Source organism: Lonchura striata, chromosome 33 (genome assembly GCF_046129695.1).
Source record: "Lonchura striata isolate bLonStr1 chromosome 33, bLonStr1.mat, whole genome shotgun sequence".
Taxonomy (NCBI): domain Eukaryota; kingdom Metazoa; phylum Chordata; class Aves; order Passeriformes; family Estrildidae; genus Lonchura; species Lonchura striata.
In genome coordinates, this window is record NC_134635.1 from 1,578,184 (window position 1) to 1,590,415 (window position 12,232).

A 12,232-nucleotide genomic window follows, 5' to 3' on the forward strand; every position below is an offset into this window, starting at 1 on the left:
AGGGCCCGGTTTGGCCTCTCCTGCGTGGTTGGGTGTGTGGGGCAGAGCGGGCAGGGATGGTCACGGCCCGAGCCTGGCACGGCTCAGGGAGTGTCTGGAGACGGCCCTCGGGCACAGGATGTGATTTTGGGGTGGCCAGAGCCGGACTTCATTGTCCTGGCAGGATAGTGGAATATCCCAGCAGAGAAGCCGAGTGCTTGGACAAAGCTCTGGGACATTTGGGACATCTAGGACATTGGGTTTGGGACATTTTGGGGTGTGCTGTGCAGGCCCCAGAACTGACCTCGATTATCCTGATGGGTCCCTTCCTGCTCAGGATATTCCAACTGTTATAGCAGAGAAGCTGAGTGCTTGGACAAAGCTCTGGGACATTTGGGACATCTAGGACATTGGGTTTGGGACATTTTGGGGTGTCCTGTGCAGGCCCCAGAACTGGACTCAATTCTTCCTGCTCAGGATATTCCATCCAGCAGAGAAGCTGAGTGTTTATGCAACTCTAGGATGGTGGGATTTGGAGTATTTTGGGGTGTCCTGCGCAGGTCCCAGAACTGTTTCTTCCAGCTCAGGATATTCCACAATTCCATCCAGCAGAGAAGCTGAGTGTTTATGCAACTCTAGGATGGTGGGATTGGGAGCATTTTGGGGTGTGCTGTGCAAGCCCAGAGCTCGCTGATCCCTGTGGGTCTCTTCCAGCTCAGGATACTCCATAATTTCATGATCCTAAAGGTCGAGAGTGTTTTGACAATGCTTTTGGATGCTGGGATTTTGAAGTACCACGTGCAGGGCTGGGATTAAGAGTTGATCCTTGTGTCCCATCCAGTCAGGGCACTCTCTGCTCCTCTCCAAAACCCTTCCCTGCCCCTGCCCCATCTCTCCCCCCACCCCAGAGCTGCCAGAGGGGCTGTGGCAGCCCCACGGCTCCCAAAACCACCCATGCAGGGGGGTCCAGGCTCTAACCCAGCTTTTAAAAAGGCAAGATTCGCTTTTATTTCAAATCAACTGCTCAGCCCCGAGGAATCACCAATACAAAGCGTGTGCCCACGGCAGGGCAGGCACGGAGCGCTCGGGGTCAGTACCGGGCTGCTCTGCATTCCTCTTTTTTTTTTTTTTTTTTTGTAGGTTTTTTTCTCTCTTCTTTTGGAAATTTCCTTTTGGGGTGGTTTCTCTTGTCCGGAGCTCCTGACACGACGAGCCGGCGTGAGGCAGCACCCAGGAGCCAGAGGGGGAAGGATCAGCTCGCCAGGGAAGCCACTACAGGCTGTGAGGAGCCAAGAAGAGAGGCAAGGCTCTTGGTCAGACCCCTGTGGCGCCGGGGATGCCCCCAAAACCTGCAGGCTGCGAGGCCAGGGCTCAGCACGCCGCCCCCCTCACCTCTCCTTGTGGTCTCTGACCTCCTCCTTGCCCTCCTGCTTGGCTTGGTTGGTGGCCGGCGTGTCGGCGGCGTCGCTGTTCTTCTCCCCTTCGCCCGGGTTGCCTTTGGGCTCCTCCTTGGGCGCCTCTTCGTTGTCCACCTCCTTGTCCCCTTCCTGCCCCTCCGCATCCTTGGGGCGTTTGGGGGAATCCTGCCCGGGGGGAAGCTCGGCTCAGCCCAGCCCGACCCCCAATCCCCGACACCCCCACGCCCTGCCCGGCACCTCCAAAGCATCCTCGGCTTTCCTCTTGGCGCTGCCCTTCTCGTTCTTCTCCTTGGACTGCTCGTCGATCACCAGCTTCCCCTCCTCGTCGCTGCTGCCCTCGGCGCTGCCCTTCTTCTCCCCGTCCCCCTCCGGCTCCCGCTCGGCCGCCTCGGGGCAGCTCTTCTTCTGGGAGGGCTGTGGGCATGGGGGGGTTCACAGCGAGCCCCCCAGGAAGGAGGAACAATGGGGGGGGAGGTGGGATGGAGCCCCCCCAAGCTCCTCACCCACCTGGTAACCGGAGGCTTTGACCGTGGGGTTGTTCTCGATCTCCCACAAACCTTCGCTGAACCCTTTCCGCTTGTTGGGCTTTCCAAACTTCTCCTTGCACTCCTCGTAGGGGAAGAGGTCTTTGGGCCCCAGGAATGCTCTGTGCCGGGGGGGAAGCAGTCAGGGGTGGGAGCAGGGGGGCATCTCTGCCTCCCCCAAACTCACTGGCACCACCCGCCCCGGGAGCCCCGGCTCCCACTCACGTTTCGTGGGTCCCGAAGAAGAAGACTTGGTACTTATTGGAGGAGGATTTGACTGCAGCTTCTGGCATCTCGTCAATCTGCGTGACACGAAGGACAGGGTGACAGGAGAGGGCAGAGACCCCTGGAGCCCCTCAGAGCCCCAGGACATCCCCCCCCCAGGACATCCCCCCACCCCCTCCAGCACCCTGTGGACGGGCACAGCTCAGGAAAGGAGAAGCCCTTGGGAACTCCCCCAGCAGACAGAGCTGGCACAAAGGGGTCAGCAGAACAAATTCTTGTGCCCACGCTGGTGTGGGGGCCAGCAGGGCTCCCCTTCTCCCACCCCCTCCCCGCTAAGCTCTAGTCCAGACCAGCTCACACACACTCAGCAAATCCAGGCGCTGCCAGCAGTGCCACAGGCAGCTCCCCCAGCCTGGGCCAGCAACGGGCCCGAGGTGCCACCCTGGCCAAAACGGGGTCAGCAGGCAAGGGGACAGCCTGCCGAGGGCTGTGGGCTCGAGCAGCAGCCGGTGCCAAGGCCACGGGCAGGTGCTGCTCCACCGAGCGCGAATAATCCCGAGGCGCCAAGCGGGAAGGGAGCGAAAGCAACTCCGGCTGCTTTTTATAGCGTCTAAAAATAACCCCCCCTGCAGCCAGCAGCCATAAATTCCCCGAGAAAACCTCCAAGGGAGGTGCAAGGAGCCGAAGGAGGATGCGGGTGGGGGTCTCGGGGCAGGCGCCAGCACGTCACCGGGCTGGAAGGTGCCAGCGGGCACGGTCGGGACGCCAGGTCCCGTTCCCTGAGCGCTCTGCTGACTCATGGCACAACCTTTCCTCACTCACCATGACCCCCACAGCTCGCCCAGCCTCAGTTTCCCCAGCCAGCAGAGCCAGGGTGTTGTGACAGGGTGGACCTGGCCAAGAGTTTCTCCTGATTGCCTTCACAGAGCTGGGGATGGGACCAACACTCGCCCCCGTGCTGGGGGGCAATGCTGGCACAGCCCTGGGGGCAGACGGAGGGGACGGGGCACTGGGAGGGGCACCAGGATGTGGTGGAGGCTCGGTGGGATGTCCCACACCTGCGTGGGATGTGCCTTTGTGCATCCCCACTGCCCAAACGGGGTTTGGGGCGTGCAGACCATCCTGCACCGGGATCCAGGGAGGGTTTCAGGATTGAAGTGCTCCCACCCAGCACCCTGGGGCGAGTGGCAGTGTCATGCCCCAGAGCAAAGGCACGGGGACATTCCAGGAGCAGGGACAGTCCCCAGCAGAGCACAGGTCAGCCTGGCCCTGGCACCAGCGCCCAGCGGGACCCTGGCCCATGGTGGCAGCTGGGAGCAGCAGCTCCATCCCTGCGTGGCACCGAAGGTGGAGGAGGGGACGATGTGACTCAGAGGGGCGGCCACCAGCCCTGCCCTGCCGGGGATGGCGCTTCCCCCAGGCCCCGTTCCTGCAGGTCACTCCTGGGACAATGTGCCAAAGGCCCCTGGGGCGCCCCAGGAACCCAAACCCTCCCCAGCCAGGCTTGGAGAGGTACCCCAGAACCCCCCGGCAGTGCCAGGACCCTGATGGAGATTCCCCCAGCAAGTTTCCAAACCTCCTTCCCCAAGGAAAGGGGGAAGAGGCGCGGGCAGCAGCTCCAGGCACGGCATGCACAGTGCCACCGTGTCCCCAAGCCAGGGACTGAGGGGCTCCAGGGACAGCTGGGGTCCCCCTGCCCGTGGGACTCCTGCCCAGCCCTTTATCAGCCCCTCCTGCACCCCAAGGGGAGGCAGCGCTCTATCAGCAGGGCGTGGGGACACGGGGCAGGCGGGTGACACCCCGCTGGGGACACCGATAGCACGGACAGCTGCAAACCCACCCAAAAACCCACCCCATGGGGGCCCATCACAGCCGTGTCTGTCCGTCCCCGTCACTGGAGGGAGACAGGGCTGCGCTGCCAGGGCGAAGTCCACCGTGCCCATTTCTGTCCCCCTGCCAGCTCCTGCGAATGGCACTGGTGTCACAGCCCGGCCTTGCCCGGGATCTGCACCCTGGGGCTCGGGGGGGGGCTCTGAAAATGGGCTGGGACAGGTCCCACGGGAGGGGAAGCTCTGGAGCGTGGCAGGGGAGGGACGGGCACGTACCCCCGCTCTGGACTCTGCCCCCAACCTCTGCTCTTCACCTTTCAACTGCTCCACGGCTGATGCAGCCTGCCCTGCACTGCCCATGGGCACTGCGAGCAGCCCCCTCGCTGCCTCAGTTTCCCCGCTCCACGACAAGGCTGGCAGCCAGGAAGAGGAATTAATTAATGGAATTAACTCACGTGGGTCACACACACGGTGGGGGGCACACGCTCTGGGTGGGGGTCCTGTGGCACCCCTCAGTCCCATGGGTGCCCCCACGCACTCCCCAGAGCTCTCCTCAGCCCTGGGGCCGTCACTGGGCCCCATCCCAGCACCGAAGGGCTCGGAATTACCCGGAGCAGGATCCTGACCCCAGCAGGGCAGCAGGAGATGCTGGGGAAGGGGGATGTCAGTGGTGCCAGGTGTGCTGCTGGTGCTTCGTGCCCTGCCGTGCTGGCCCAGAGCCCTGTACAGAACGGGGGCTGCAGACCCGGCCACAGCACAGGGTGGCACCAGGGGGGCAGGTGACAACGAGGGTCCGGCACAAGGGACCCTGCAGAGAAGGGGCGAGGGGAAAAGGGAGGCAAGCATCATCCTCCAGCTGCCAGCGACTCCTCTCCCCGCTCTCGTGCCTCAGTTTCCCCTCTGTTTAACGCTGCGCCTCTCGGGGAGAGGTTTCCACCGAGCTGCTGGAGTGGGGAACGTGCCGATGGCACGTTCCCAGGTGCCATCCTCAGGGAACGGGTCAGGGCAAGAACCCCCCCACCCTGCATTTCTTCCCGTATCTCCCCAGCCACACCTGGCTGCAAACGAATCCCCCGGCGAACGCCACGCGTGGCCGGGTAACGTTTCATCACAGCACCCGATTAGTCACGGGCAAGCCCTGCCTGATTAGTCACGGTGGGGTGGGAGGGCTGAGCTCCAAACCCCCCCCGGGCATCAACCAGCACCCCTGGGCTTGGGGAGCGCAAACCTCCCGCAGGGAAAACCCAATTCCCTGCCCTCCCCAGCACCCCAAAGCGCTCCTGCCCAGCCGAAACCAGGCGCCAGGAGCGAAACCCGAGCGGTGCCCGGGAGCCGAGCCCGACACGAGGGATGCCAGCCCCGACCTGGCATCACCCCGGAGCGGCGGCGGAGCCCGCGGCTCTGGGGACGCCGCTGCCAGGGATGGAGGCTGCGGGAGGACGGGGCTGCGCCCGCAGGGAAGCCGCGCAGCAAAAGCAGGCGGTGGGGAAGCAGCTCCCAGGGATCCCTGTGGCTCCTCCTCGCAAAGCCGCTTTCAAATGCGCGTTGGGAGGCCGGTGCCAAATCCGAGCGGCTCCCAACCCCCTCCCGGCCTCCCCGCCAGAACCCGACAAACCAAACAAAAGTTATTCAAATCCGGCAGGGGGAAGGAGGAGGGGATGGGGGGGGGGTGGGGGTTTAAAGCCCATCGCCCCATTCCTCCCTTTTTCCGCTCAATTTGGGGTTTCCAGGCAGCCCCGGTGCCCTTTCGCAGCAGGGCCGGGAGGGGAGTGCGTGTGTGCAGAGTGCGCGTGTGGAGGTGGGGGGGAACACTCCAAGGAAATTTTAAACTGCATCACCAACCGCTTAAAAATAACCAGCGCCGGGTTGTGCAGCCAGAGCTGCCCACGGGGGGTTTTGGGTTCATCGCGGGGGTCCCGGGACCCTCCGTGGGGAGCAGCGGGGTCTGCACACGGTGGGACCTCGACCACCCCCCTCCCTCCCCGTGTGCACGGCCCCCCCCTTCCCCGTCCTAAATCCTCAATAATTCCATCGATTTTCCCAAGCCAAAGTCCCGGCCAGCGCTGCCGCCTCCCCGGCACCCGTGGCGAGAGGTAAGGCCACCACCAGCCGGGGGACACGCTCGGGGGAGGCCGGGACGGGGGGGTTTGGTTGAAACCCCCCCAGGTATCCCCCAGACCATCAGTGAAGAGGAGGGGGAGCGCCCCGGCCCCTCCGTGGGGTCTCGCAGTGGGGCGGGAGGGGCGGCCCCACGTGGAAAAGGGACCCCCGGTACCGGGATGGAGGGGGGGACACACCGGGGAGGGGCTGGCCCAGCCTCGTGGTCACCGGCACCAGCGGGGTCCCCACTCCCACGCGGCGGCAGAAGCCACGCGGTCTCCACCCGTGACCCCCTCCCTCCCCCGCACCCCCGCGAGAGAAATGAATAAACAGCACAAAACGGGCCCGGGGTGGGGCGGGGGGAGCCCGGGACGTTGTTTCCAGCACAGAAAACCCACCCCGTGCCGAGGAAACGTCCCGAAAGCGCCGCGGTACCGAAGGAGCCCCGAGTCCGCCGGGCCTTACATAAGGTGCCGGCAAAGTTGGACCCCGGCCCCGGTGGAAGGCCACCGGGGGGGACCGAAGGCTGACCCCGGTGCGGACACACCCCCCCGCCGGTAACGGGGGCAGCCCGACCCCGGTGCGCCCCCATCCCCCGGGGCACCTCGGCCGCCCGCGTTACGCAACGGGGAGCACCGGGGAGAGCACCGGGGGGGCACCGGGGGTCCCACCGCCCTCCCAGCCCTTCCCCGGCTCCTTACCCGGGCGGGCCAGTGCGGGTAGCCCTTCATCTTGGCGAAAACCAGGTCCCCGCATTTGTATTCCTTCTGCCGGTTGGACCGGGACATCTTGGCTGGCGGCTCCTCCCGGGACCGGAGGAGCGGGCGGCGGAGGGGAGGGTGGGGGGGGGGAGGGAAGGGATGGGGGAGGGGAGGAGGGGGGTTTAGGGATGAAGTTTGGGAGGCAAAACCCGGCGAGGCAGGGGATTAGCCAAAAAAAAAAAAGAAAAAAAAAAAGGAAAAACACCCCCCCAAAAAAAAAAAAAAAAAAACAAAACAGCAACAACAAAAAACGCCTCCCTAATCCGAAGGGGGAGGCGCGGAGGCAGCGGCTGCTCTGCCCCCCCCCGCCCCAGCGGCGGCGCCGGGGTCAGCGGCGGCGCGGCGCAGCGGCGGAGGGCCCGAGCCCCATGCGGTTGTTTGTGTTTGAAATTCAATTGCTCCCTCCCTCCGCCAACCCCCCCCACCCCCCCAAACCACCCTTCCCCTTCCTCCTCCTCCTCCTCCTCCTCCTCCTCCTCCTCCTGCTGCTGCCGCTGCCGGTGGATGCGCTCGGCGCTCGGCAGCGCTGCCTGGGCGCGCACACGCGCCGCCCGCCCCCGGGGCCGCGCGCGCACCCGACCGCCCTAAAAAAAAAAAAAAAAAAAAAAAAAATTAAAAAAACCACCCAAAAAACCCCCAAAATGTGCCCGGCTGCAGGTGGCCCTGGTGGGGGATGTGGGTGGGGATGGGCTGGGAGGAGGAATGGTGAGAATGGGGCGTTGGAGAGGGGAAAACGGGGGTAAAAAGAGAGGGAAAGGGGCGAAAAGGCATGCAGGAGTGTGAAACAGCAGCAAAAATGGTGTGGGGAATATGTGGAGCGGTGCAAAAGTGTGATGTGAAAAGCAGGGCATAACCAGTGTCAAAATCACCAAAATGGTGTAAAAACCATGTAAAGTAGTGCAAAAGTATGATGTGAAAAATAGGTGTAAAACAGTGAATAACCAGTGTAAAAATCACCAAAATGGTGTGGGAAATATGTAGAGCGGTGCAGAAGTGTAATGTGAAAAACAGGGCATAACCAGTGTAAAAATCACCAAAATGGTTTAAAAAAACATGTAAAGCAGTGCAAAACTATGATGTGAAAAATAGGTGTAGAACTGTGCATAACCAGTGTAAAATAGCATCAAAACAGTGTAAAGAACAGCGCAAAACAGTGCAAAAGTATAATGTGAAAAATAGGTGTAAAACAGGGCATAACCAGTGTAAAAATCACCAAAATGGTGTGAACAACTTGTAAAGCAGTGCAAAACTATGATGTGAAAAATAGGTGTAAAACAGTGCACAACCAGTGTAAAACAGCACCAAAACAGTGTCAAAAGTGTGTAAAACAGTGCAAAACCATGATGTGAAAAACAGGTGTAAAACAGTGCATAACCAGAATAAAATAGCATCAAAACAGTGTAAAGAACAGTGCAAAACAGTGCAAAAGTATGATGTGAAAAATAGGTGTAAAACAGTGCATAACTAGTATAAAATAGCACCAAAACAGTGTATAACTGGCATAAAATCGTGTAAAACAGTGCAAAATTGGCATAAAGCTATGTAAAAGTGCAAAACAGTGCAAAACTATAATGTGAAACCACGAAAAACAGGTGTAAAGCAGTGCATAGCCGGTGTAAAACAACACCAAAATGGTGCAAACCTCTGTAAAACAGTGCAAAACTGGCATAAAATCGTGTAAAACAGTGCAAAATTGGCATAAAATTGTGTGAAGCAGCGCAAAACTGGTTTTAAAAAAATGCAAAGCAGTGCAAAAGCCACGTGAGGCAGTGCAAAACCAGTGTAAAGCTGTGTCAGATTTGGTGTAAGACAACATACATGGTGAAAGCATGTCAAGCAGTGCAAAATGTGCAAACCAGCCTAAAATGATGTAGCAGCATCCCTAAAAAAAAACCCCACATCCCGGCTGCAGCTGAATAGGCGATAGAAGAGCTTTAAAAAAGAGAGAAAATGGTGATTGTGAGCATTTGGGTCCCCTCAGCCAAGCTGCCCTGTTCACCCCCAGCAGAAAAATGAATTTTTCCTTAGGAAGTGCAGAGCCCGGGCTGGAGCTGCTGGGATTGCTCAGGGCACATGAAAATCCCTGGAAAATCCCTGGGTGCATTCATTTTGTTAGCTCAAGTCATCTCTGGAAAATCTCTTATTTCACTTGGGGAGGAGGTTTGGGCCCTAGGCAGCCTCAGCGTGGGGTTCCAGGGTGACAAAGGGAGGTTTATTTTGATTTATTTAATTGATTTAGTCCTCACTTCGGACCAAACCTGGGTGCTGCTGTCCTCGTTGTGCCCAACCAAACCTGATCTTAAATGCAGATTAAATAATTTGTGAAGCCAGAACCTCCACCCTGACCTAGTACTCGGGGTTCCTGGGCTGGGCTCTTTTCTTTCCATCCCCCTGTGTTTTCCTTGGCTTAATTTCTCCTAAAAAACCTGCAAAGTAACACAAATAAATAATCCACGGGGTCAGGGCTGACAGCAGGATCCTACTGCTGTTCTGGGGGTGAGACCAGGCTCAAGGAATCTCCACCTGCTATGGAAAAATGGAAAAAGGCTGAGGGAAATAAGGATTCCTCCCTCTTTCTCCACAGCAGGAGCCAGATTTTATTTAAGCTTGGTCCCCCCTCTCCCTGCCTGAGTTCTTGCTGATTTTTCTTGGCACAGGATGAAGGCTGCCTGGTGTTAGAGCTTGGGGTGGTTGAACCCCTCTGTGCTTCTCAGGGAATCACCCGTTTCCCTTTCCTAAATCCTAAAAATTTAGGACACAGTGGAAGAAATCTGCCAGGAAGATCCCAACCAATCCCCCCCGTGTGAAAAAGGCCGATCGCTTGGTTTTTAAAATGTGGAAGTTGAATAATAATAATCAAATGGTTGTAAAAATAGTAATGCAATTAGAGTGAAAAACAGAAATCACTTGGTTTTTAAAATTTGAAAGTTGAATAATAATAATAATAAAATGGTTATAAAAATAGTAATACCATTAGAGTAATAAAATTTAGGGTGAGGACAATTACAAGACAACAAAAAGCAAAGAATTACAGATGTCTGGATGCTCTCAGGCACTAAGTCAGGAAAAGCATTCCTTGTGAACAAAGGAATAACCTTAAATGGCCTGTTGCATATTCATATATCTCATAAATTATGCATAAATTCCTTGCAAATTAAGAATTTTTCTGGTTTTTGTCAACTTCTTCACCTTAATCCTGGTGGTTCCATAAAGGTGGAAGAATGTTTGTCTTTTCTGATAAGGTGGCAGTAACTCTTTATGGGCCCCAAGTCACTGTGTGAAGAGTTTATTGATTATCTCATCTCTTGCTTGAGCTAGTAAAAAAATTCTACAATTTCAACATTATGTTGTAACCTAAAACTGTATTTAACACACTACTTAAGAGAATTCATACAGCATCACTTTCTAACATCACACATATCATATTCATTGTAACATTTGCGAAAAGCCAATCATAAAATCTGCATTTTTCACACCCGGGATGATGTTTATGGTCACTTCCAGCCCAAATGATGATTCTGAGCACAAAGGGCGTTTGGCTGGGGAGGTGACAGCGACACTGGGCCTGATCCACAAAAATCCCCATCTTCATTTTGGGTTTCTGTGGGAATCCAGGAATTCCCTCTGGCTGCCTTGGGACCCGGGCAGGGGTCAGGAACCCCCTGGACAGAGCCCCCAGAGACACTGGCTGTGATCTCTCTCCATGGAAAAGAGTTTTCAATCTTACAGGATGAATTACCAGCTCTGAGTGTTTGATATAAGCAATAATTAGTGTGGCATGGGTGCAAAAGTAAAATTTTAGGATTCTAGATGAGGGGTCCAAAGGGGACAAGATGGAGGAAATTGGGTGTGCCTTGTCCTTTCTCTCCTTCTTCATGCCCTCCATGTCTCACTGTGGTGTTGGCATTTTTCTGTTGGTTCAGGCTGGGGACACACTATCCAACGTAGGTGACAGATATTGGCACGTTCTTGTAAATCCAGCCCAGGGAGTTTCTGGTGTTTAATGTTTGTCACATCCCACTGAGGGCAGAGCCCCACACGCTGCCCTGCAGGACAGAGCTGGGCAGGGCAGCAGAACATGTTAGAGATAAACAGAATAAACAACCTTGGAACCAGCACAGATGAATTATGACTTCTTCTTTGGCAGCGGGGCAGAAAGACAGAGACTTTTACAATCTCAGAATCATCAATACCACAGATTCCGACAGGGTTTTTTTTGCTTTGTAGAGTTTGGTGGAGTTTTGAAAGGAGAAGGCTTTGAGGAGAAGGCTTTTTGGGGTTCGGCCCCTGCAATTCGCTCTTCCAGTGGCCAACACTCGTGTGTGTCATAACAAAGACAAAAATCTTGCTGTTTCTGGTGGGAATGGAACCCACAGTCTCAGGGAAGGGGGTTCCTGGTACAGGTGGGACTTTCTGGGAGCCACGGGGATGTTTCCTTCTCCTCGTTGTCCTCCTCGTCGTCCTTGTGCCGGGATTGCTTTGCCCTCGCAGGTCACCACCGTGTAAGGAGCAGAAGGGGGAATCGTAACTCGTGTGTCCCAGCTCCTGGAATCCTCCCGTGCCCGTCCCTCCGGCTCCCCAAGGCCTCAATGCCTATTTTTAATCCTGTATTTTTAACACTCCTCAGCCCTCCAGAACGGGCCAGGAGGGGTGGGACAGGGCTGGATTTCAAACAACACGGGGTTCAGGACTCGCTCCTCCTTTATCTCCATTTTGCTTTCATCACTTGTGCTGGCAGTTCACAGCAGCTCTGCAAATCGCTTCCCCGGCTGCTGGGGACCCAAATTTGAGCCCAGCTCGCTGCTTATTCAGGCCAGAACGAGCCAGAAGGAGGTCAAAGGCGTCAAACCAAAAAATCAGCGAAGTGCCAGAGGGACAAACCAGCTCCAGGCCAGGCCTCCTGCGTTCCACTCCAGCAGGTTCTGCTGGGGCTCGCAGCGCTGATCCTCCCCAGACTATGCCAGGAGGAAAGGATGGAAGGCAAGGAGAGCCCCCGGACCGCCAGTCCGTGTCCCACTGACACCGCACTGCACCGGGGACTGCCAGCTCAGGGCTCTGTTTGGCAGTGAACCGAGAGGTCTGGAAGGGTTGGCTCGGCCCTTCTCCCTCCTCGTCCTCGTCTCCATCGCTGTTCCCATCCCCGTCCCTGCCCCGCTCCATCCCCAGGGCCCTTCCCGCATCCCCGCTGTGCCGAGGCCTTGTCCCGGTCCCGCCCGGAGGTGCCGCCGCGTGGCACCACAGACTACACTTCCCGTGGTGCCTCGCGGCGGGGCGCAGAGGGGAGGCGGGCATAGCGCCGCTCGCGGTGCACGCCGGGAGCTGTAGTCCTGCGCGGCTGCGGCGCGGACAGCGGGGCGCTGCCGGCGGCCATTACCGGGAGCGCGGAGCCGCCGCCG

At 57.6% G+C, this 12,232-nt stretch overlaps 1 protein-coding gene across 2 annotated transcripts; it reads right to left on the minus strand.

Annotated features, from left to right (window-relative positions):
* Window positions 1-957: 957 nt before the first annotated feature.
* HDGF (heparin binding growth factor) lies at window positions 958-7,037 on the minus strand. 2 transcript variants are annotated; one of them, XM_021532187.3, is made up of 6 exons: window positions 6,777-7,037; window positions 2,147-2,223; window positions 1,905-2,043; window positions 1,635-1,811; window positions 1,392-1,562; window positions 958-1,258 (listed from the first exon to the last, which is right to left on the minus strand). In XM_021532187.3, the coding sequence occupies exons 1-6, from the start codon at window positions 6,861-6,863 to the stop codon at window positions 1,232-1,234; spliced, it is 678 nt and encodes a 225-aa protein (XP_021387862.2). In that variant the 5' UTR covers window positions 6,864-7,037; the 3' UTR covers window positions 958-1,231. The 2 variants fall into 2 exon arrangements, with proteins under 2 accessions (XP_021387862.2, XP_021387861.2); XM_021532186.3 differs by having other exon boundaries at window positions 1,372-1,562; window positions 6,777-7,036.
* Between the last annotated feature and the right edge of the window lie 5,195 nt (window positions 7,038-12,232).